Consider the following 26,884-nt stretch of genomic DNA (forward strand, 5'->3'; position numbering starts at 1 on the left):
CTACAAATACTGAATGATAGTGGAACCCAGCACATCAGTGCAAAAGACAAAGTTGAAACATTTGCAACAATCATCAGCCAGAAGTGCCAAGTGGATGATCCATCTCAGCCTCCTTCTGTAGTCCCCAGCATCACAAATGGCAGTTGGCAGCCAACTGGTTTCACTCCACGTTATATGAAGAATTAGCTGAAGGCACTGGATGTGGCAAAAGCTATGGGTCCTAACAACATTCTGGCAGTGGTACCAGAGACTTGAATGCTCCAGAACTAACCACATATGTAACCAAACTGTTCCAGTACAGCTTCATTACTGGCATTTACTCGGCAATGTGGAAAATTGCTCAACTATGTCCCATCCATTATCGACATCCTGGGGATTACCAATGACCAGAAACTGAATTAGACATGTAAATACTGTGGCTACAAGAGCAGATCAAAGGCTAGGAAGTATATGGTGAGTAACTCATCTCCTGTCTCCCCAGAGCCTGTCCACCATGTACAAGGCACAATAAGGAGTGTGATCAAACACTCTCCACTTGCCTGGATGAGTGCAACACTCAAGAAGCTCGACACCATCCAGGACAAAACAACTCGCTTGATTGGCATCCCATCCACCACCTTCACCATCCAATCTCTCCACCACCGACGTACAGTGGCAGCAGTGTGTACAAGATGCACTGCAGCAACTCACCAAGGCTGCAGATGGGACAGGTGGTGATGATGGTGCCTGGGACATTGGTATGATTCGGTGAGTATGACTATGCCAGGCTTTTGCTTGAATACCTTGCAGGGCAGCTCACCCCATTTTGGGGCAAGCCCCCGGATGTTCATAAGGAGGGCTTCGCAGTGTTGACAGGGCTGGGCTTGCCCTTGTCATCTCTGGGGCCTGGGTCAAAATTGTGTGTCCTGTCCAGTTTCATTCCTTTTTGACTTTTTAGCAGCTTGATATAACTGAGTAGCTTGCTAGGCCACTTCAGAGGGCATTTAAGAGCAAACCACATTGCTGTGAGCCAGGCCAGGTAAGGATGGCAGATTTCCTTTCCTATATTACACCAGTGAACCAGGTGGGTTTTTACAATAAACTACAATGGTTTCACGGTCACCATTACTGATTTTAATTCGAGATTTTTATGAATGAAATTTAAATTCAACCAGCTGCTGTGGTGTGATTTGAACCTGTGTCCCCAGAGCGTTAGCCTGGGCCTCTGGATTACTAGTCCACTGATATCACTGCTGCACCACCATCCCGCCTGCACCACCACGCCGCCTGCACCACCATCCCGCCTGCACCACCATCCCGCCTGCACCACCATCCCGCCTGCACCACCACGCCGCCTGCACCACCATCCCGCCTGCACCACCATCCCGCCTGCACCACCACGCCGCCTGCACCACCATCCCGCCTGCACCACCATCCCGCCTGCACCACCACGCCGCCTACACCACCACCCCGCCTGCACCACCATCCCGCCTGCACCACCACGCTGCCTACACCACCATCCCGCCTGCACCACCACGCCGCCTACACCACCACGCTGCCTACACCACCACGCTGCCTACACCACCATCCCGCCTGCACCACCATCCCGCCTGCACCACCACGCCGCCTGCACCACCATCCCGCCTGCACCACCATCCCGCCTGCACCACCATCCCGCCTGCACCACCATCCCGCCTGCACCACCATCCCGCCTGCACCACCATCCCGCCTGCACCACCATCCCGCCTGCACCACCATCCCGCCTGCACCACCATCCCGCCTGCACCACCATCCCGCCTGCACCACCATCCCGCCTGCACCACCACGCCGCCTGCACCACCACGCCGCCTACACCACCATCCCGCCTGCACCACCACGCCACCTGCACCACCACGCTGCCTACACCACCATCCCGCCTGCACCACCACGCTGCCTACACCACCATCCCGCCTGCACCACCACGCCGCCTGCACCACCACGCTGCCTACACCACCATCCCGCCTGCACCACCACGCTGCCTGCACCACCACGCCGCCTGCACCACCACGCTGCCTACACCACCATCCCGCCTGCACCACCACGCTGCCTACACCACCATCCCGCCTGCACCACTACGCCGCCTACACCACCACGCCGCCTACACCACCACGCCGCCTACACCACCACGCCGCCTACACCACCATGCTATCATGCTGTGGAAAATAATTGCATAGCTAAACATTTGTTTCACGAATGCAAATAACATAGTAGGACACTACAATTTTTCCTTATGCTCCCAAATTACTAAGGTAAAAGAAAATACAGCTGGGGATCTTGTTCCTGATCATATGCACAGACTGGATATAACCAAACGGGACTAAACAGTGATGCCCTCACCACTACTGAGCATCTTTTTTATTAATATTCTTTCATAGGATCTGGATGTCATTGGCTAAGCCAGCGTTTATAGCCCATGCCTAAATGCCCTTGAGAAGGTGGTGGTGAGCTACCTTCTTGAACCACTGCAGTCCCTGTGGTGTAGGTACACTCACAGTGCTGTTAGGGAAGGAGTTCCAGGTTTTGATCCAGCGACAGTGAAGGAACAGCAATATATTTCCAAGTCAGGATGGTGTAGGGCTTGGAGGGGAGCTTGCAGGCGGTGGTTTTCCCATGCATTTGCTGGTAGAGTTTGCAGGTTATCTTGCCAATATACATAGTTACTAAGCCCCCCACGTGGGTATTGTACCAGAGTGCTGTCAACAGTCATATCTCAATACAAGAGAAAATTGGGGGTGGCAAGGGAAGCACAAGATGTCTAGGGAGAGCAAAGAAAGTTGAAAAGGGGCCACAGAATCAGTCTGCAGTGATGCCATATTACAATGGTTCCAGCCAACACATTTCCTTGACACAACATCTCAGGGAATTGACTGTAAAAGATTGCCATAGGACATCTAGAGAGGAAGGTAGATTGAAGGAGAGTATCTTTATTCCTAAATCCTTCTTCATCTTATGCATGGAAAGAAGATAGAACTTGCAGTGATACAGCACCTCTCCATACTTGTGTTCCCCTTTAAGAGGGCTAGAAATTAAATCAAGTAACACTCAACCCAATTCCCTAAGAAACCAGAAACAGCCAACTTTACTTAAACAGTGTTGGCAAAGCCGTTTATATAATAATGTGAGACAGCTGTTTGAAGGCAGTATTGCTTGTACAAAATCAACAATTTTTTCTGTATGTTTCCACTGCCTATTTGGGCTTGGGGCAGAGGTTGATGTATTCAACACATTTATAAGAAGAAAAGGCTACTAAAGAAATGAATATATTGGTAAGCCACCTATTCCAAGACACAGTGACAAATACTGTACACCCTCCATTTTAAAACCAGATACTGTACACCCTCCATTTTAAAACCAGATACTGTACACCCTCCATTTTAAAACCAGATACTATACACCCCCAATTTTAAAATCAGACAAAACAATGGCACAAACCTTAAGCTGAGGATAGATCTGTCTAATCATAGAAAGATTCAGAGCATTAAGGGCCTTTGGCCGATTTAGTGTGATTATTCCAGCACATCCAGACTTTGTCAAGTGCACTTCCTTTTCCAGATTGGCATTTGTAGACATCTAAGACACACAGTACAAAACTTCAATGGCATTTGAATGGCAGACACTGAAAACAACTTTAGCAAAGGTATTTCTACATAATAGCTCACTGTTGTTCAGAACTTGGCAGAAGGATGTCAATTATCTTTTTCAGCCATCCTCCCATTTTCATTTGAATTCACCTCTACGTGTTCTAGAAAATGACTAGATGTACAGAAACTGGTACATCTATGCAGGGGAGAGAAAGAGAAGAACTTGTTTTTGATGTTCTGAGGAGATCCTCAGACCAATCGACCACTTTTAATGTGCAAACACTTACTATGTGGGGAAAACATAGCCAATTTGCACACAGCGAGGCCTTTTAAAAAGAAAATTAATGATGACCTGTTTCTAGGATTGTATAGGTTGAGGGACTAATATTGGCCAGGAGACTAGGAAAACTCCCTGCTCTTCTTTGCATTGTGTCATGGGATCTTTTACATATATATGAGCAGGTGGACAGCGCCATGCTGTATTTTCTTATACAAACATGGTCTCTTGGACAATGTAGCACCAGCTCAGTTCTCTAATGAAGATTTTGTGTTGGCATCTAAAGCAGGGCAGTTTGCAGTAATTCTCAAATTAATGGATCAACGCTGTATTGGCTGCATGAAGACCACACCTTTTATATTTGCAAGTGTTGTCAATGACACAAAAACCATATCACATCCATCGATAAGATCTATGTAAGGTTATGTATCAATAACATAGTAAGAATAAAAAAGGCCAGATGTGATAAAGTGGCCCACAGATAAAGTCACAGGGCAACAATTGCAATAACTACGATTCTGCCACATGGGGACAACTGCAGTAATATCATCTCAAATAAAACAGTAAATCAATTGTTCTGTGGTTCACTCACTGTGTAACTTTAAATGGCATAAAACTATGTTTGCATTTGTATCATATTTTCACTATGTAAATTAAATGTTAAGGCAAGCATTGTCTTTTGCTTTGAGATTGCAAGATAGTCAAGAGATGCCAGGTTATCAATGCAGTTTGTTCCTGATCCTCAGAATAGTTTGGTGTGGTCATCAAGTCAGAAGGAAAAAGTAAAATATTTTGAAATTGAAATGTGCTTTTGTTTTTCAAAATTGTTGTTCGTAACCCAATTTGGAGTCTGTAATTAACTCAAGTATAGTGTGTTACCATTTTCATGACTCCAAGTTTGAGTGCAAGGACTGCAGCAAGGCCGTTGAAAGTGTAAGTAGCTAATTAAAGATAGCCTTGATCCTGTCAAATTCAGAGCATCTGATGTACAGACAATATGGATAATAAAATAAAAGCAGAAAATGCTGGAAAAACTCAGCAAGTCTGGCAGCAGGAGAGAGAAACAGAGTTATTGTTTCAAGTCTATATGATTCTTCAGAGTTAAAGAGAAGTAAAAATGTAATGGATTGTATATTGTTTAAGAGGGGGTAGAGCAGATGGAGCAAAATAGAAGCTCAGGGATAGGTGGGAACTAAGGAGAAATTTGACAAAGATGTCATGGACACAGGACAAAGGGAGTGTTAATGGTAGTGTTAAAGACTAAAGAAGGTGCTGATAGTGGCAGAAAGTTAAGATAGCTGAATGTGTTAATAGCAGAACAAGGGTCAGCGCTTTGTGGTTGGGGGAAAAGGATGAAAAAAATTAAATTAATAAATAAATAAAAATAAATAAATTATTTGATTTAAAAAGGAGTAAAGATGGAGGAGAGTGTTCATGGTCTGAAGTTGTTGAACTTAATGTTAATCCAGAAGACTGTAAATCGGAAGATGTGGTGCTGTTCCTCCAGTTTGTGTTGGGCTTCACTGGAATGTTGCAGCAGGCCAAGGATGGACATATGGGCATGAGAGCAGGGTGGAGTGTTGAAATGGCGAGCGACAGGAAGGTCTGGGTCATGCTTGCTGGCTGAGCAAAGGTGTTCCACAAAGCGGTCACCTAGTCTGTGTTTAGTCTCTGCAATATAGATGAGACCGCATTGGGAGCAGCAAATACAGTAGACCAAATTGAAGGAGGTGCGAGTGAAGCGCTGCTTCACCTGAAAGGAGTGTTTGGGGCCTTAAACATTGAGGAGGGAGGAGGCAAAGGGGCAGGTGTTGCACCTTCTGTGACTGCATGGGAAGGTGCTGTGGGAAGGGGATGAGGAGTTGGGGGTGATGTAGGAGTGGGCCAGTATGTCACAGAGGAACAGTCCCTAAAGAATGCTGACAGGGGCAGGGGAATGAGGGGAAGATGTGTTTGGTGCTGCCATCATGCTGGAGTTGGCAAAGGATGACCCCCCTGAATGTGGAGGCTGGTGGGGTGAAAAGTGAGGACAAGGGGGACCCTATCATGGTTCTGGGAGGGAGAGGTGAGGCAGAGATCAGGGAGATGGGTTGGACATGGTTGAGGGCCCTGTCAACCACAGTGGTGGGAAGCCCTCGTTTAAACATTAGGAACTGGAGAAAATTTAAGCAAGTTTTATGTGTATTTGTGTGCATTAGGAATAAGATATCTTTAAGTTTTAATATGTATTTCTGTATTTGTGTTTTAAGAACGGGGGTGGGGGGGGTGAAATTGAGTTTTGGTTTCACTTTAAAATATGCCTGCATTCTATTCAGGTTTTATGACTCTTGAAGGGAAGTTAAAACAAACACAAGGTAGAAATACTGTGTTGTTGCCTAGCAACAGGGGTCCAGAGAGGGGGGCCCACAGAGACAGGGACAACAGAAAAGTAGTTTCAGTTCAGTTGAAAGGAGTTGCCAACAGAAGCAGCATATGTGAGAGACAGATAGCAAATCCCAAACTAAAGATGAAGCCAAATCAGGGAGTGGAACAGGAGAAAGATCCCAAGACAACCTTCTAGTCAAAGGAAGAACAGGAATCTAGAACAAGATCCTGTTCAGTGGAAGTGAAAATAAAAAGCAGAGAGGAAGGCTCCAAGCTTAAAGGGAGAAAGCTGCAAGATGCAGACTTAAAGCAAAATAGGCTTGCGAGAAGCCAGAAGATCCGAGGAGACAGTCAAGGTTGGTGACTCCTTACTATGGGCAAGGTGCAGCAGTGGTGTTCTGTTGGTATGGCTGAGTACCTGAGAGAGAACATGCATGGAAGGCAAAGCTTGAATGCACGTGGCGATCCAGGGGAGAGAAACATTGGAAGGAGGTCAAACCATGGAGGTGGACCTATGTGAAAGTCGTCTGAGAGAAAGCTTCGTTTGGGAGAAGATTTCAAAGCAAGTTTCTCGAGAGTGGAGATTGGAAAGCCTCGTGTGAAAGACAGAGTTCAGTGAGACCGGTTGGCTCATAGTGTGACAAGCATCTGGGGGGAGTTGATCAGAGATTCATAGCATCTTTTTGGGGTGGCATCTGTCACTTGGTTTCAGAGTCTGGTATGCCTGGCCACAGGTCACCTATTGGTTTACATGGACTGTGTATTTACTGTGAATATTAGAGTATAAGATAGGTTCTTTAACTTGTGTTATACTTTCAAATTTGTAAGGTATAGTTGTGAATGAAGGAGATTGAAATATAGTTCATCTTGTTTAATTAAAGTTCTATTCTTTTGTTAAAAGTTCATCAGCTGACTCCTGTGATTCTGTTCAGTAGCTACTCTCCATGTATCTAAACAAAAAATAAAAGTTAGGATCTAACAAGCTGGGTTTCACCTTGGGATCTGGCTCGAAGAATAGTAACATCAGCTGGGATCATAACATAAGGAAAAAGGAAGACGTCAGAAGCACGGTTTTGGAAGGTAGCATCATCGGAACAGATGCAATGGAGGCGGAGCAACAGGAGAATGGGATGGAGTCCTTACAGTAAGCAGGCTGTGAGGAGCTCTAGTCGAGGTAGCTGTGCGAGTCAGTGGGCTTGTAACGAATATTGGTAGACAGTCTATCACCAGAAATGGGGATAGAGAACTCAAGGAAGGGAAGTTTCAAAGATGGACCATGTGAAGGTGAGAGAGGGGTAGAAATTGGAAGCAAAATCGATAAATTTTTCCATGTCCAGATGAGAGCATGAGGCATCACCGATACAGTCATTGATGTACTGAGAAAGGAATTGTGGGAGGGGGCCTGAGTAGGGCAGGTACAAGGAATGTTCTATATACCTCACAAAAAGACAGGCATAACTGGGGCCCATGTGGGTACCCATAGTCACACCTTTTATTTGGAGGTAGTGAAACAAGTTAAAGGAGAAATTGGACAGCAAGGGAACAAATTCAGCCAGGTGGCAGAGGGTGGTGGTGGATGGGGATTGTTCAGGCCTCTGTTCAAGAAAGAAGCGGAGAACCCTCAGACTGTCTGGGTCGTGGGGATGGAGGTGTGGAGGGACTGGACGTCCATAGTGAAGAGGAGGTGGTTAGGGCCAAGAAACTGGAAATTGGTGATATGGTGTAGGACATCAGAGGAATCGCAAATGTAGGTGGGAAGAGACTGGACAAGGGGAGAGAGAATGGAATCAAGGTAAGAAGAAATAAGTTCCATGGGGTAGGAACAGGCTGACATGATGGGTCTACCAGGTCAGTCCTGTTTGTGGATTTTGGAAAGGAGGGAGAAGCAGGCTGTGTAGGGTTTGAGACTATGGGGTTAGAAGCTGTAGAGGGAAGATCTCCAGAGGAGATAAGGTCAGTGACGGTCCTGGTAACAATGGCTTGATGTTCAGTGGTGCGGGCATCGCCCTTGTCTGCAGGTTTGATAACAAAGTCAGGGTTGGACCTGAGAGAACGGAGTGCAGCAGGTGTGTGTGTGTGCGTGCGTGCGTGCGTGCGTGTGGTGTAAAGGGGAGGACTGCTCCCCAAAGCAGCGAGCATGGAGACGAAGGCGACGGAAGAAGAGTTCAGCATCCTGCCGAAGCCAAAATTCATTGAGGCGATGGTGTAAGGGGGTGAAACTGAGCCCTTTGCTGAGTACAGAACATTCAGCATCAGAGTGTGGAAGGTCAGAGGGTATAATGAATACACAGCAAGGGCTTATATTAGAAGAAGGGATGGGGTCAGAGGGACGAGAAGAGTTAGGGGGCCCCAGATGGGTATTGATATCAATAAATGGTTGGAGCTTGCCTTCCTTAACACCTGAAAGGAACAGAAAAGGTTTCTTGTTAAGGTATCAGATGAAATGAAGAATAAAGTGAAACTGGGTACAAGGTCAACTTTGAGATAGAGTGAGCTGGAGAGAGAGGCCGAATATGCACATGTGGCAGTGCATGGCACTAAGTGTGGGTCTCAGGTTGCAGCAAGAACAGCAGTCTGAGGAATGCCGTATATCCTGCAGGTACCTATAATCCTGGGTGGATTAGAAGCATGAGAGATGGAACTTCACTTGGAATCCAAAACAAAAACAGAAGTACCTGGAAAAACTCAGCAGGTCTGGCAGCATCGGCGGAGAAGAAAAGAGTTGACGTTTCGAGTCCTCATGACCCTTCAACAGAACTTGGAATCCATGTGGGGCAAGTCAGAGATGGAGATAGTCACTGAATGTTGGAAATAGGGCGGTGAAAGCGAGTTTTGGTAAGCACCTTGTCAAATACCGGGGGTGGGGGGGTCGAAATGGAAAGCAAAGAAGGTGAACAGAGTGAAAGAGACAAACTGAAATCCAATCAGAAGGGAGCAGAACTTCTGCAAGATAGGCATTCCTGGAAGAGAAGTGGCAGTGAATTACGCACGAAAATAAAAGTAAAATACTGCAGATGCTGGTAATCAGAGATAATTTTTTTAAAAAAAATTTAATATCCTTTTTTCCCAATCCCCACACACCTACAAGGCCTTCTGTCACCTGTTTTATTGTGCTTTCACAAAGCGCTGACCCTTGTTCCGCTATTAATGCATTCTGCAATCTTACCTTTATGCCACTGTCAGTGCCTTCCTGAATCTTTAACACTACCATTAACACTCCCTTTGTCCTATGTCCATGACATCTTTGTCAAATTTCTCCTTAGTTCCCGCCTTCTATTTTGCTCCACTTGCTCCACCCCCTCTTAAACAGTATAAAATCCATCACAGTTCTACTTCTCTTTAGCTCTGAAGAGTCATACGGACTCGAAACGTTAACTCTGTTTCTCTCTCCACAGATGCTGCCAGGCCTGCTGAGCTTTTCCAGCATTTTCTGTTTTTCTTTCCGATTTCCAGCATCTGTAGTATTTTGCTTTTACCTTAATGCATAATAAAATGACTGGGTATGATCACATAACCCAAGTTATATGATCACAATTGCATTCCCAGATTAGTCTGTTAACTCAAAATGTGATAAAAAGTTTAATAGTAGCATTAGCACAAGGTAAAATGCAAAATTAAATTGTAATATTTACCACATTTGCCGCTGGGCAAGAAATTGCAAAGCACTCTAATTAATTAAAATCAACATTTTATTTATGCAATGGTTTCCAGTCCTCAAATAATCATGGGAGGCAGGTATTTTGGACAACCAGTATCAGAATAATGTGAGGGGACTAAGACCTCAGTGTATATTTTTATAAAATATATTATATATATCCTCATGGCTATTTCTAAAATTTTTAAAACTGCACAAAGACTTATTAAAATGGCTGAAGTTATGCCTATCTGAGAACCTCAAACAAAAGCAGCTTTCTGGCAGTATCAGGGAAACTCTCACCTTGTTATCTCTGAAGAGACACTGACAACACCTCTGTAGACAGCACAAAACAAATTCAGACAGAACTTTACAAAGGCTATCTGCATTTCCTAACCCAGATCGGCCAAGCAGATTCTATTTGTTTGCTAGAACAAAGGACCCCGTAACCTTCCTTTCAATCCTTAATGGTTGAGACATTTAAACATCTGGGATCCTAGACAAGGGATACACATACCTTGTCAAAGACAATGTGGAGAGGTGAGAATCATGTGACCATAAACCTCTTGTTGGTGGAACCAGTTATATTGTCTTGCTGTACTGCAAACTCAGTCTGTAATTTTTCCATCTAATAGCAGCACCACAGAAAAGGGGTTCTGCCCAGATTAAAATCCTGGTCCCATCTACGCTGCTTTTACTGGAAAGCTTGTACCATCGCTTACAAGGCTGTATCATACCTGCATGCCTATCTCATCCTGTGAAGTCAACACCAACAGAAAAGTGAATTAACCAGTATCAGTTTTCAGCTCACAGACCTCCGCAAAGGAATACCTCAGTGGACTTTGATTCTGGACTCTGGAACCCACATGAAACACCATTGTCTTTCTCCATGGTCTCTGTCCTGTAAATCTCTCTTTTCTCTATATCGTTCTTGCTGTATGAATGCAAAGGGGGCAACATTGCGACACGCCTCCCATGTTTGAGTGCGTGCAAATTAAACTAACCCTTTGAGTTCACCCTATCTCAAGTTTGCTGTGGGGTTATTAATAGAAATTGGATCACACCAAAACTAAGGGGTTGAGAAACATAGAACTGCTTCTAAAGAGGGGAGTAAACCAAAACACCTTTCCGTATACGGATGGGTGGTGAAAGGAAGAATTAGCACTGTTTAAATTAAATCCCCACCTGTCCGTAACAATGACAACAGGTTTCTCCTCAGAGGTTCTTTGGAATTTGATCAGTAATATGCCAGTTGAATAAGGAGAATGAGAGACTAATATTGTTCTCATTGCTGGCAGAAACAATTTTCCAGCACTGGAAGAATGCTCATGGGCTACAACAGTGGTGTAATATGATACCAGAATCAGCAGGGCTTAAAATGGGAATGTACAGTTTACTTGGTAAACACTGCACTTACAAAAAGGTAGCGACGGTAACCCTACAAAGCAATGCATTGGCATGGGTGCAGGTAGATTGCATGAGCACAAAGCAAAAGATGATAGGTGACAAACTTCTGAAGCCTTAAACAACAGAAGCTCATTTAGTGTTTCAATATCTATACATGTAAAGCAGAATATTGTTCTTAATTTTTAACACCAGTAAAAATCTGAACCAAAATAAACTAGTTGGGTGGGAATATCATTTGTACAGGGCTCCCCCTGGTGTAACATCATGAAATACAATCAATTCTCAAACTTAACATGTATCATCACAGAATCTTGACTTCTATTTGAGGAAAACATCTGAATTATTAAAAAGAATGATTTTCTACTCTACATAATGGCTTACAACCACAATATAATTGCAGTGCAGAGAAGAAGCATAAAATGGTCACCTCCTGTGCTAACATGTCTATGTCTCTGTAACTAATAGAGTATTGTAATTTGTCCAGTGTAGTTTTAATCATTATATTTTTTGCAGATATGCTCATCAAGAATAAGGGATGGCGTTAAGTGTAGGCACCCAACATCATTGTCCAGTATTTCCCAGTTCATCTAAATTAACCTGGAGCCCCTGCTCAAATCTACCTTTTCAATTGATCAATTTAATTTCTCAAACACTATTACAAATCCAGGAGGATTAAATGACAAACATCAATGTGCACTTACCATATGTTTTTGTACAATCTGTGACCTAGAGAGTGCCCGCACCCTGAAATAAAGACAACAAATAATTACAGTTAATGACTGAACTTGAACCAGGTTTTCAGATTATAAACTATTACTAGTTGACAATTGAAGCTTTCAAGGCTGAGATGGATAGATTTTTGTTAGTCCAATGCATCAATGGATATGGAACAAAGGGGGTAAATAGAGTTGAAATACAAATCAGCTGTGGTCTAAATGAATGATGGAAAAAGCCCAAGAGGCTGAATGGCCTCCTGCTCCTCTCTCTGTTCCTAATCTTCCTTTGATCCCACAGTGCTCATGGATTAAAATAAATGTGTCCCTTTCTTCCTGTAACTGCACATCCCAAGGGGAGGCGATGGTGCAGTAATATTGTCGCTGCACTAGTAATCCAAAGACCCAGGGGAATGCTCTGAGGGGTTCGAATCCCACCACAGCAGACGATGGAATTTGAATTCAATAAAAATCTGTCAATTGTTGTAAAAGCCCATCTAGTTCACTAATGTCCTTTAGGGAAGGAAATCTGCTGTCCTTATCTGATCTGGCCTATATGTCACTCAGGACTCAGTTGTATCAAACTGCTACAAAGTCTCAAAAAAAGGAATGAAACCGGACGGACCGCCCGGCATCAACCTAGGCACCAGAAATGACAACAGCAATCTCAGCCCTGTCAATCCTGCAAAGTCCTCCTTACTAACATTTGGAGGCTAGTGCCCAAAATTGGGAGAGCTGTCTCACAAATTAGTCAAGCAACAACCTGAGATAGATATGATCCTGTGAGGATGACTTACAGATAATGTCCCAGACACCACCATCACCATCCCTGGGTACGTTCTGTCCCACTGGCAGGACAGACCCAGCAGAGGTGCAGGCATAGTATACAGTTGGGAGGGAGTTGCCCTGAGAGTCCTCAACATCAGCTCCATACCCCATGAAGTCTCATGGCATCAGGTCAAACATGGGCAAGGAAACCTCTTGATTACCAGGTACTGACCTCCCTCAGCTATAAATCAGTACTCCTCCATTTTGAAGACCACTTGGAGGAAGCAACGTGTGTGCAGAATGTACTCTAGGTGGGGGATTTCAATCTCTATCATCAAGAGTGGCTCAGTAGCACCACTACTGACCGAGCTGGCTAAGTCCAAAATTACATAGCTGCTAGATTGGGTCTGAGGCAGCTGGTGAAGGAACCAACAAAAGGGAAAAACATACTTGACCTCATCCTCACCAACCTACCTGCCGCAAATGCATCTGTCCACGACAGTATTGGTAGCACCAGCCACCACACAGTCATTGTGGAGACAAGGTCTTGGCTTCACATTGCGGATACCCTCCATCGTGTTGTGTGACACTACCACCGTGCTAAATGGGATAGATTTCGAACTGATCTAGCAACTCAAGACTGGGCATGCATGAGGCACTGTGGGCCATCAGCAACAGCAGAATTGTACTTCAACATAACCTCTCACTTCATGGCCTGACATATCCCCCAGTTTATCATTACCATCAAGCCAGGCGATCAACCCTGGTTCAATGAAGACTGCAGGAGGGCATGCCAGGAGCAGCACCAGGCATACCTAAAAATGAGGTGTTAACCTGGTGAAGCTATAACACAGGTCTACTTGCATGCCAAAAAACATAAGCAGCAATTGATAGTCAGAGCTAAGCGATCCCACAACCAACGGATCAGATCTAAGCTCTGCAGTCCTGCCACATCCAGTTATGAATGGTGGTGGACAATTAAACAATTCACTTGAGGAGGCTGCTCCAAAAATATCCCCATCCTCAATGACGGAGGAGCCCAGCACATCAGTGCAAAAGATACGGCTGAAGCATTTGCAATAAACTTCAGTCAGAAGTGCCGAGTTGATGATCCATCTTGGCCTCCGCTGGAGGACCCCAGCATCACGGATGCCAGTCTTCAGCCAATTCGATTCACTCCATGTGATATCAAGAAACAGCTGAAGGTACTGGATACTGCAAAGGCTATGGGCCTGACAATATTCCAGCAATAGTACTGAAGACTTGTGCTCCAGAACTTGCCATGCCCCTAGCTAAGCTGTTTCAGTACAGCTACAATACTGGCATCTACCCGGCTATGTGGAAAATTGCCCAGGTATGTCCTGTGCACAAAAAGTAGGACAAGTCCAACACGGCCAATTACCGCCCCATCAGTCTACTCTCCATCATCAGTAAAGTAATGGAAGAGGTCATCAACAGTGTTATCAAGCAGCACTTGCTTGGTAATAACCTGCTCACTGATGCCCAGTTTGGGTTCTGCCGGTGCCACTCAGCTCCTGACCTCATTGCAGCCTTGGTCTAAACATGGACAAAAGAGCTGAACACCCAAGATGAGGTGAGTGTGACTGCCTTTGACAACAAGGCAGCATTTGACTGAGTGTAGCATCAAGGACTCTTAGCAAAACTGGAGTCAATGGGAATCAGGGGGAAACTCTCCACTGATTGGAGTCATACTTAGCACAAAGGGAGGTGGTTGTGGTTGCTGGAGGTCAGTTATCTTAACTCCAGGGCATCACTGCAGGAGTTCCTCAGGGTAGTGTCCCTGACCCAATCATCCTCAGCTGCTTCTTCAATGACCTTCCTTCCATCGTAAGGTCATAAGTGAGCACGTTCACTAATGATTGCACAATGTTCAGCACCTTTCACAACTCCTCAAATACTGAAACAGTCCATGTCCAAATGCAGCAAGCTGGTCAATGTCCAGGCTTGGGCTGACAAGTGACAAGTAACATTCGTGCCATACAAATGCCAAGCAATGACCACCTCCAACAAGAGAGAATCTATCATTGCCCCTTAACATTTAATGACATTACCGTCACTGAATCCCCCACTATCAACATCCCAGGGGTTACCATTGACCAGAAACTGAACTGGACTAGCCATATAAATACTGTGGCTACAAGAGCAGGTCAGCAGTTAGGAATCCTGGGACGAGTAACTCGCCTCCTGATTCCCCAAAGCCTGTCCACCATCTACAAGGCACAAGTCAGGCATGCGATGGAATACTCCACACTCACCTGGATGAGTGCAGCTCCCACATTTCTCAAGAAGCTCGACACCATCCAGGACAAAGCAGCCCACTTGATTGGCACCCCATCCATAAACATTCACTCCCTCTACCACCAATGTACAATAGCAGCAATGCGTTCCAATCTACAAGATGCAATGCAGGAATTCACCAAGGATCCTGAGACAGCACCTTCCAAACCCATCTAGAAGGACAAGGGCTGCAGATAGATGGGAACACCACTGCCTGGAAGTTCCCCTCCAAGTCACTCACCATCCTGACTTGGAAATATTTCACCATTCCTTCACAGTCGTTGGGTCAAAATCCTGGAACTCCCTCCCTAATAGCACTGTGGGTGTACCTACAACACATGGACTGCAGTAGTTCAAGAAGGTAGCTCACCATCACCTTCTCAAGGGCAACAAATGCTGGCCCAGCCAACGAATGAATAAAAAAAATTCTCTCTCCATTTATGTGAGTAAAACACAGAAAGTAGGAGATACTTTCACATTGTGATTTCTGGCTCTCATTTATGCCCATGCTCTGAAAAACAGATGTTCTCTGTTGCTTAAAAAAAGGCTTGCATTTATACAGCACCTTTCACAGCCTCAGCACATCCCAAAGCACTTTACAGCCAACAAAATACTTGTGAACAGCAGTCACTGTAGTAATTTAGAAAATATGACAGCCAATTTGTGCACAGCAAGGCCCCACAAACAGCAATGTGATAACAACCGGATAATTTGTTTGGCTGATAGATAAATATCGGCCAATATTTTTTCAAAATAGCACCACAGAATTTTTTTATGCCCACCTCAGGGGGCAGGCAGAACTTTGGTTTAACATCTCATCTGGAAGATGCCAACTCCCACAATTGTAGTACCCCCTCTGTACAATAGACTGTCAGCCTAAATTTTGTGCTTAGGTCTCATGAGTGGGATATGAACCTCTAACCTTCTGACTCAGAGACAAGAGTGCTACCACTGAGCCACAGCTGACACCATGACCCAATGTATATGATCCCCCTGTAATTTGGTTGGAAAGCTATATGGTAATACTTGAAACTGCAATTTTCCCAGTAAATAGGTACAGATAATGGCAAATGTTATTTTATCTGATGTCCTTCTTGGATATTTTTCATACCAATCACAATAGACAATGAGCTAACAAGTGAGCTCTAGAAATGCTTGTTTTTTTTGCTTTATTGTGGCAAATAAATTTTCTGAGGCACGGGCTAAAGCTCTGAGGCATTCACAAACGTTCAGTGCCTCAAAGTTGGCCGGCAACAGCTTTCGAGTCAAATTTGCTTATACACTCTCCATTCCTTACAGTTATTAAAAGTGGTGGCACTTTAGAGCTCACCTTAAAGCCTGCGAAACCTTAAACTGTCCAAGTCATATAGTGGGCAAATCACATTGGAACAAACACACCCAGTATAAACAGTGCAGATTGTAATATAAAATGGTGGCAGGGCTGTCTAATATTATCCAAAAAAAGTCCTTGAAGTTGCTCACAAACTGGATAGAAAGCCACCAACTGGCCAGATTATGTAATTACAGTAGGTTGAGAAGAGCAACATCATGGAAACACCATCACCTTCAGGTTCTCTCCACCTCCCCCCCCACCCCCCCTCCAAGTCACACACCACCCTGATTTGGATATATAATCCCATTCCTTCTTCAACGCTAATCAAATCCCAGAACTTTTTTCTTAACACCAACATGGGAGTACCAACATTACAGGAGCTGCAGCTGATCAAGAAACCCCACCACCACCTTTTCAACATGACCAGAGATGGGAACAAATCAACGTTGCCAGTGTTGGTCACATGCCAAAAACAAATAAACAAATTTACTTAGCCAAAACGCATTATAAATACAGACATAGAAAACTGTAATGGGTTAAAGTTGACAAAAAAAATTGTCAAAAATATGGTAACAGTAAGTTACCTATTGCAGGTAGGAAGCATGCACAAATGCAAGATTAAAATATATATAACATAATGCTAACGGGGTCTAATGCTATGTTTGTTTCCTTAATTTGCACTACTTAAGTGACCATAAACTAAATTGTCCATTCTATTTCTATACTTTGTTTTCTCTTAAACAGAATAAAATCCATCACATTTCTACTTCTCTTTAGCTCTGACGAGTCATACAGATTCAAAACGTTAACTCTGTTTCTCTCTCCACAGATGCTGCTAGACCTATTTATTATAGTTTAAAGCATGCACCTGTCCAACCTCAAGGAATCAGAATTTCCTTCAACTCAACTGTAGAACACCAAAGCCAATTGATTTCTACTCCCTCACACCAATTTCATGCCCCAGCCCAGCTACTCGCATAGGCTGAAGCTGAATCCTGAGAATACCGTGTGACTTAAGAACTTTCACCTTCACAGCATTATCACCCTCCACTTCAATTGCCACTGAAACCATTATCAACATTTTTGGAGCCTTCAGACTAACTTTTTGCTATGTCCTCTTCCACCCTCCCACCCTTCATCTGCCAGAAAGATCTTATTTATCAAGTCACTATCATGCAACACGGCAAACCTTCAACCATCAGGTTCCTACTTCTCTAAAATCCTCAGTCTCTCACTCCCAAGTTAAATATTCTGAAAACCCCTTTTTCCAACCAAGCTTTCAGTACCTCTCACACCACAGCTCAACATCTGATCTCTTTCCTTCTCGTTCTGTTAAGTGCTTTGAGCCGTTTTCTATTTTAGCGGGGCTACACAAGTGTAACTTGCTTTTGCTATTAATCACAATGGTCTTTAGCCCTCAATCACACACAAAATTAGTTGTAAAATCATTTCCTTCAATGCTTTTATTACAGTCATACTGTTTTGTGCTATTGACATACTATACATAATGAACACCATTATTAGTTTTTAAAAATTCATTTATGGGATGTGGGCATCGCTGGCTAGGCCAGCATTTATTGCCCATCCCTAATTGCCCTTGAGAAGATGGTGGTGAGCTGCCTTCTTGAACCGCTGTAATCCATGTGGTGTGGGCACACCCACAGCGCTGCTAGGGAAGGAGTTCCAGGATTTTGACCCAGTGACAGTGAAGGTATAACGACATATTTCCAAGTCAGGATGGCGAGTGGCTTGGAAGGGGAATTCCAGGTGGTGGTGTTCCCATGTGTCCGCTGCCCTTGTCCTTCCAGTTGGTAGCAGTCGTGGGTTTGGAAGGTACTGTCTAAGGAGCCTTGGTGAATTCCTGCAGTGCATTTTGTAAATGGTACACACTGCTGCTACTGTGCTTCGGTGGTGGGGAGAAGTTTGTGGGTGGGGTTCCAATAAAGCGGACTGTTTTGTCCTGGATGATTCTAGATGCTTGTTGCAGCTGCACTCATCCAGGCAAGTGGAGAGTATTCCATCACGCTCCTGACTTGTGGACAGGCTTAGTGTTTGTAATTTCGTTTATTCACAGTATTATGAAAGTAGTAGCAGTGTTTTATATTTACCTATAAATTCAGTTTTTAAAATCTCTATACATCTGCAGAGGAAGATATTCTAATGCCAGTAGCTAGGAAGTATGTAGAAGAGAGTTAGAAGAATAATAGTCCAGAGATCCGGGGGCAGCAGCGTACTGCAAGATGCACGGAAGTGTAGAGATCTGGGAGTATTGGAATGGGAGCATTTGGATCCAGGTGCACTAAGGAGTAACAGGAATTACTGTGGGAGTGTGCTAATGGTGGACCAGTCTTGGACTATAGGACCACTGGAGGAGATGGGTTTTAAATACATAAAAGATTTGGACTAGATTATACGTAGTTGTTTTAAAAATACATTTTTGATCAAGGGAATGCGTTACCGCCAAAAAGACGTCTGTAGAGCAAAAGGTCACAATAACAATACTAACATTACCCAATGTGATAATGAAAAGTTGTCACTGCATTTGCGGTACAGCTTAAATGTTCACGCAAAGCAGCCTGAAATGTGACCTTGCATTTGGGACAAGTTGCAGTGGAGCACCGTGAGTCTGTAGTACCGACACGGGTCTTTCGAGAGACGAGTCACCCACCTGAGCTGAGCAGTGAAAACCCAGAGACTCATCCCGAAATTGTTACAATGAGTTCCAGATTCGGCCCAGAGATTCCAGTAACAGCTGTTCACCTCATCACACCGCAGCAACACCAACACTGCCAAGAGCTTCTTCCCCCTTTACCCTCACCCTTTCCCACTACAGCGCCTCCAAGAGCTCGGAGGAACTACAATCACAGCTGTGGCTTTAACATTGTCCAGCATTGTCTGGGTCAAATAACAGGAACATAAACAGAAATACCTGGAAAAACTTAGCAGGTCTGGCAGCATCGGCGGAGAAATAACTGGAAACCGGGAGATTGAGGTAAAGCAGTGACGTTACCTTCAAAACTGTAAAAAAAAATAAAGTATTTTAAACATCCTGAGACATAATGAAATAGGTTATTTTGCCACACATTACAGAGATTGGCGAGGGATATTTGAGACTTTGCAGGCTTATTGCATGCTAATGATTTTGGAAGTAACCAAAGCTAATTCTGTAAATTCAATCTTCAATGAATAGGGGCAACGATTTTCACCACCAGCCTTAGCATATACACAAATCAGCCTGAGACAGTCTTTTTGCTGATGGGGGAGATGAATACCGCCTACACATACTTCACACTCTTTTAAGGAGTAGATTATATAAAAAAGGATGCGCTACCTACCACGTCTTGTGCTTTGCCTGAAGAGGTGTAGTGAAAAAAGATACTAGAATAAATGCAGGTAATAATATATAAACTAATAGAAGATTTCATTATAAAGTTACAAATAACATGCCAGTGCTTAAATGCATCATAACTCTCATTTATATTTACCATGCAAGTCGTGATGCTGGTTTTTTGTTCTCAACCTTTTTATTTTACAGTTGCAGCTGTCATGGGGAAGATGTCAACATCCTTTGCACCGAATGTAAGTAAAGCATCAGTAAGTTCACTTTGATAGATTAAAGCCAGTTATAAATAATTTATTACTTGTAATCTGCACATGATTATTACAAAAAAGCACAGTAATTTAATGAAAACAACAATTTATATTTAGAATTTTACCATTATGAAACAACCCAAGGTGCTTCACAGGAGCAGTATAAAAGAAAATATGACGTCAAGTTAGATGAGATATTAGATCAGCTGATCAAAAGCTTGGGCAAAGAGCTGGTGGGCTTTAAGGTAGAGGTAGAGAGGCAGAGAGATGTAGGGAGGGTATTCCACAGCTTGGGACATAGGCGACTGGAGGACTGGCCAGCAAGAATAGAGCACGTAAACAAGGGGATACACACAAGTCCAGAATTAGAGGTATGCAGGTATCTTAGCGGATTGTGGATTTGGAGGGGATTACAGAGTTAGGGAGGAGTGAGGCCAGTAAAGAATTTGAAAACAAGAATGAGAATTTTAAATGCAAAACTTTTCTTGACCACAAGCCAATGTTGGTTAACAAGCACAGAGGTGATAGGAGAATGGGATTTAATACTATTGTTAGTTTCCTGGTATTCAGCTGCACATTAAAGATTAGTAATTTTTTCATGATTAAATATAATTTTAATTCTCTAATGAAGTTGGCCCCATGCATCAAGCTAACCATCAGGTAGACTGCAGTTCAAGTAGGCAGCCCATCATCACCTTCTGAAGAGCAATTAGAAGTGGACAACAAATACTAGCCTTGCCAGCAATGCTCACATCCTATGAACTCAGTATTCTGATCTATGATATCTTCTAAAATCCTCGGTAGAATTACAGCTTAATAATCATTCAAAAGACACTCATTGTTCAGCATTTAATCTATAATTTTGTTAACATTTTTTAATTCACCCACCAAAATTCCCCGTATATTGGTATTCTTGCTAAGTGTGCTGAGGAGTGCAAGACAAAAAGCTTCTACGTGTCTCTTTTTTCAGCAAAATGGGATTTATTTAGAAATTTATAAATGTTGACTTTCATTTGTAATTACATAAGCTAACAATATAGTGTAATGTGTCACTGATTTTTAATAAAACATTCTGGAATGTTTAATGGAAACTTCATGAAGATCTATGCAATATGACTTCATTCCTAAAAGGGAGATGATTGATAAGTTATGGGTGTTTTTCACGAATGTTAATTCAAGTCATATTACACATACCATTTAGTGTACTGTCTATGAATCAAGTGTTTTGCTGAAACATAATAATTTCCAATAATTTTACGTTCCCTTTGCTTTCTGAAGTTGGGAAATCAAAGTAAGTTAATTGATGATGCCCCTCATTTATTGCGATATTTTAAATATGGAAACATGACTCTTATTTCAGTACCAGTATTTTTGGCAAGTAATAAAATAGATTTACAAACGTCTCTAGGAATTTAGATATATATTGATCTCAATTTTGTCGATGTAATTGATGACATGGTGGATAGTTTACTATGATCAAAACATTTTTAAATCGCTGCATTACCAAATGATCATTGACTGCATATAATATGCTCCCTGCAATTTGTTGATCTACCAGAGGATTATTAAGATTCTTTGTGGCTAGCATTACGAAAAGCTGTTTCAGTTGTTTGTGAAGGAGGAAGACAAGGCTGTAGAATTTTTTAAAAAACCTTAATCATGAATTTGAGAAGTTTTTTTTCATATGTATCACAGCACTTATGTTTGGGAACCACATATGCACAACTCATAAACCAGAGGCTAAATTTGTTGATAAAGGTCCCCAAAAATCTGAATTACCAGATGGATTGGTGATGTTTAAAGCTTAAGTCTTTATGATGCTTTTTGGATTCATCTGAAAGTTCAACACCAGTTCTCAAGGACTAAATGAATAAAAGGAAACCCAGAAAAGATGTTTTAACAGCTAAACAATGAAAATTGACCCAGGACCAGTAAAACCGCATTTTTCATGCTGATCACAAAGAATCTTAAAAATCCTGATTAATAATGGCAGGCATCCAGTTCCAGCATAGGTACTGAGCTATGGAAATGGATATGCAGAATAGAGATTTTGTTTTATCCAATAAAAGCTAGAATTTGTCAGCACTTTCATTCTAGGGACAGTGTATTCTTGCATAGTATAATACTTAATCAACTCATATGAGTACTAGGTTTAACATACTTATGACTTTTTTTGTAAAGGGGTGAACCTTGTAAATGCTGATGTTCAGTGAGACTTGAGTGCACTCGTAGAAAGAACACAGAAAGTTAGTATGCAGGTACAACAAGCAATTAGGAAGGCACTTATTACAAGGGGGCTTGGGGTACAACGATAAAGAGGCCTTGCTGCAATGTACAGGACTTTGTTGAGAACACAACTGGAGTACTGAGCACAGTTTTGGTTTCCACATTTAAGGAAGGATGTGCTTGCATTGGAGATGGTACAGCAAATGTTCACTGAATGGGATGAGAGGGTCGTCCTATGATGAAAGGCAGTGTAAATTGGGCCTATACACTCTGGAATTTAGAAGAATGAGAGGTTATCTCTTTCCATGACAACATGATGGGTAAGGTCAGCAATGGCAGTGCAACATTGGAACACTTTGAGATCTGCAGTGGGGTCAAACACGGTTGCGTTCTAACACTGATGCTCTTTGGCATATTCCTCTCTTTACTGCTGTCATAGGTGTCTACTCACATACCAGAACAGCCTTACTTGCCTGAGGTCCAAGACAAATGTGCGCCAAGTCTTCACAAGAGAGTTGCTTTAGGCTCACAATGCCTCACTAATATTCCATACTGAGAAATACCTGCAGCAGCAAATGGGCAGACTTTCTTATGTCGGTAAAGAGTTTGGTTTGACCATCAGCATGAGGAAGACAAGTGTCATGGTCCATACTGCCATCTATCAGCATTGACAATGTGATGCTGGAGGTTGTTAACAGCTTCACATATCTGGACTCCACAATCATCAGTAATCGGTCATTTGATGTTGGAATCAATAAATGCATTGCAAAGCTGCAGCTGTTATGTCCAAGCTGATAAAGAAAATGTGGATCAACAGCAACTTGTCTGAGAAGACCAAACTACAAGTCTACCAAGCCTGCATCCTCAGTGCACTCTTCTACAATGGTGAGACCTGGACAACATATGCTAAGTAGAAGGAAAAGCTGAATAGTTTCCATCTTTGCTGTCTCAGGCATATTCTCAGCATCTCTTGGCAGGACAAGGTCACCAACTCAGAGATCCTGGACCAGACTAATTCCATCAGCATACATTCGTTGCTAAGCTAAAGACACTTGCGCTTGTTTGGCCACATTCATCAGATGGATGACAGCCAGAGACATTTTGTATGGTGAAGTGGCCACTGGGTCACAACCTTTTGTGACAAGGACACGTGCAAAGAGAGATGAAGATGACAGACATTGGCACTGACAACTGGGAGTCGGTCACTGATAGCTGTGACCTCAGGAGGCTGACTGTTTGGAAGGGCATTGGAAAAGGTGAGCAGAATCAAAAAGCTCAGCTGGCCAAGAAGAGGGCCCAGAGAAAACGGAGGCCAGCAAATAGTGAACCTTCTCAGCTCACTGCCTTCCTCTGCAGCAAATGCAGCAGATACTGCCATGCCAGAGTGGGGCTCATGAGCCACACTGTTTTTGGTCTTTCAACCATCTTCTCTCCAAGGGTTGGCCACACTATGAACAACCTTTCTCCTATTCTCTGCTGCCCTCACTGCCTGTCCCATAGAGATGCCAGTCCATGTTCTTATATTATCCACACATGCCATCTTGAGTCTACCTTGTGCATGTTTTCCAGGTGTTTTGCTTTGTGTTATCTCATATTCCAAACACTCCCCCCCGCTTGCATCACATGTCCAAAATATGTGAGCTTCCTTGATATCGCTGCCTCGAACGAGTTCCTCTTAACACCAGCTTTCTTGAGCACCCATTCATTTGTTCGCTTGGCCGTCCATGACACAGATAATATCCGTCTGAGTCCTTTAATTTCAAATGCTCTAATTTGAGCCTCGTCAGTCTTCTTGATGGTCCAGCTTTCACAGCCATACATTGTCACTGACCACACAAGGGCATTCAGAAGATGAATTTTCATTGTAATCAAGGTGCTGTGGCTCCTCCATACTCTATTAAGTGAGTTCACAATGCGATGATCCTTGTTAAGTCCAGCCTGAATTTCTTTGGTAGACTCTGCATCTTCCATGATGAGTGACCCAGGATAGCAGAAGATATCAAACTATTCAAACTGAACTCCGGTAACCAGAATCTTTGAGATCTTTCCGCCCATCCCCATCATCTTTGTCTTGTCCACATTGATCAGGAGATTGTATTTCCAGTTAACCTGATCAAGATGATCCACCAACTCCTGTAGCTCCTCCATTGAGATAGCGAGCAGAATAATGTCATCAGCATATTGAAGATTGAAAACTCACCACCCGCCAATTAGTATCCCACCTTTGTATCCATCAAGTGTCTTTCTCATAACCATTTCTGCCAGGATTTTGAATAAATATGGTGAGAGGACACACCCCTGCCTAACACCCTTTTTGACTTTGAACCATTCTGAGAAGGCGCCGGCAACTCTGATCCTAGTTTGTTGCTTACGATAAAGTTTGGCTAGCTAATCAATTAAATGTGGTGCGTATCCCATGTCTAACATTGTCAGCCAGAATTTCTCATGTGAGATCGAATCAAATACCTTCTCAAAATCAATGAAACACATGTATACTAGCTGCTGAAGTTCTTCGACTTTGCGCATTATCAATCTAAGATTAGTGACTTGATCTCTGGTTCCGCTTCCACATTGAAATCCAGCTTGTTCATCAGCAATCCATCTCACTGTCTTTTTATAGATCTGTTCCAGAATGATCCTGACCAAGATTTTACTAGCAATGGAAGGTCAGAACAATTGTTCCATAATTGTTCTGTTTCAGGTCACCTTAATTTGGAAGAGGGATAAAGGTAGAGTCAGTCCAGTCCTCCAGCCAAATGCTGGTCTCCCACAGTGCCACACATATTCTGTACATCCTGTCCACTACAGATTCTCCTCCTATTTTCTGCATTGCATTCAGTCAGCCTCTGACAAGAATGAATCGGAAGCAAAGAAAATTGCTGCACAATGACCGCAAATTTTGTGAGTACCTTTACGAGGACGACAGTGAATAGGAATCTAAAGGCCAAGTTGAATGTAAGCCTCCCCTACTTTGAGCTGAGGTCCACCAAGTCATTCATCAGACAGCCAGCTGTAAGGCCACAGGCCCAGATTATATACCTGAGCCACACTAGGCGATGCTAAACACAGATTTGACCACCACAGTACCAACGATGGTCTTTCGAGACGGAAGGCAATCACAATTGATCTCTTTGAAACATACAAGATTCTGAAGGACCTCGACAGGATAGAGCTTGTTTCTTCTGAATGGGGAATCTAGAACACGGGGGCACAGTATCAGGATAAGGGGCTGATCATTTAGGACTGCATTGAGAAATCTCTTCACTCAAAAGGTTGTGAATCTTTGGAATTCTCGACCCCAGAGGGGTATGGATGCTCCATCTTTGAATATAGTTAAGGCAAGAAAGATAAATTTTTGTTCTCTCAGGGAATTAAGGGTCATGGCAAGTGGTTGGGAAAGTGGATTTGAAGCCATAGATAAGCCATGATTGCATTGCATGGCAGAGCAGGCTCATTGGGTTGTATGGTCTACTCGTTCCCCTATTTCTTATGTTCTTATGACTTCATGCTCTATGGTTAATTTGACTTATCATATAAATATATAAATAGTCGTTTGATAGTACAGAACTTGAGTATTGCTGGAAAACTACATTTTGTCGAAGCTTTTCACCTTGCACTCATCAGGACATTCACAAGAATACCAATGACAGCAGAAGCATCAACTTTATACTTTATGAGAAGAGGAATCTTGATTGGTTGGCAAATGGACCTATTGGTAGAGGGGTTGCCATGGAGAATGCATCAGTTAATGGTGACTGACAGTTTACTGCCAAGAATTGTTTGAAATTTAAACCAGGCAACTTGACTCTGATTAGTCAAGGCATTGCCCTGAAGAATGAGCCAGCGAATGGCTATCACTTATTTTGTATAGCTGAAGCAGGTGCAATGTGTGGACACGTTCTTTCTGTCTGCAAAGAACAGGGCCCTGTTTATGAACATATATAGCTTCCAGTACATGCAAATGCGCCACACTGCAAGCCTGACTGACAATCTTAAATTGGTTGTCGACTTAATTTTTAGTGCATTGAAGATTATTTAGCAAATGTTGTTCAATGGCAGAATCACATCTAATGTTGGACACTATGTTTTGAATTTTGCAAACAGGAACTAGTGGTTGGGTACAGTCTGCACCTTGCACATTAGAAACAGTGGAAGGGATATGCTGTTTGATACGATCCACCAGTCTTTGGGACGTATGGACTGCATACCTAGCATCACACTGGCACTGAAATTCATATACCACATTACTTGTTTGTGTAATAGGCAGAATGTCTTTTTGACTTGATGGCAGCATCTTGTTAGTGGCAAATACCACTCATGTTGCTATTTCATAGTAGCAGAAGCAAAACAGCTAGCTTCACCTATTGCTCAAATTTTTCAGATACCTTGCCCTTCCAGGGCAAACTGAGGTCAACTGGGCACTTTTCAGGACTGAAAGTGACAGCCTTAGGCCCGTTCATGAGTTTGCATGATTTATAGCGTGAAATGATCTGATCAGGGTAGCCATTGTCCCGTAGAATGTCTTTGATGCACCCTATTTCAGCATCAAGCTTTCATAGTGAGCAAATGGCTTGTGCCCTCTTTACAAGGTTACCGATAAGGCCAATCTTACAGCACATGAAACTGTAAGAATCCTAACATGTATATTGACCAGTGAAGATAGGCTTGCAGTAG

The 26,884-nt window shown here is 43.2% G+C and overlaps 1 protein-coding gene across 3 annotated transcripts in view; it reads right to left on the minus strand.

The window, feature by feature from the left end:
* Window positions 1–19,202, minus strand: part of hibch (3-hydroxyisobutyryl-CoA hydrolase) — a 187,105-nt gene extending 167,903 nt beyond the window's left edge. For 2 of the 3 annotated variants that reach the window (XM_041200215.1, XM_041200214.1), the window contains exons 1-3: window positions 19,062–19,202; window positions 11,983–12,025; window positions 3,451–3,588 (exon numbers count right to left, since the gene is read on the minus strand). In XM_041200215.1, coding sequence (XP_041056149.1) covers window positions 3,451–3,588; window positions 11,983–12,025; window positions 19,062–19,093 — 213 coding nt within the window. In that variant the 5' untranslated portion in view covers window positions 19,094–19,202. The remainder of the gene's footprint in view (window positions 1–3,450; window positions 3,589–11,982; window positions 12,026–19,061) is intronic. The other variant, XM_041200216.1, reaches the window with a different exon arrangement.
* Window positions 19,203–26,884: the final 7,682 nt, after the last annotated feature.

The sequence above is a fragment of the Carcharodon carcharias genome, chromosome 12 (genome assembly GCF_017639515.1).
Source record: "Carcharodon carcharias isolate sCarCar2 chromosome 12, sCarCar2.pri, whole genome shotgun sequence".
NCBI lineage: Eukaryota > Metazoa > Chordata > Chondrichthyes > Lamniformes > Lamnidae > Carcharodon > Carcharodon carcharias.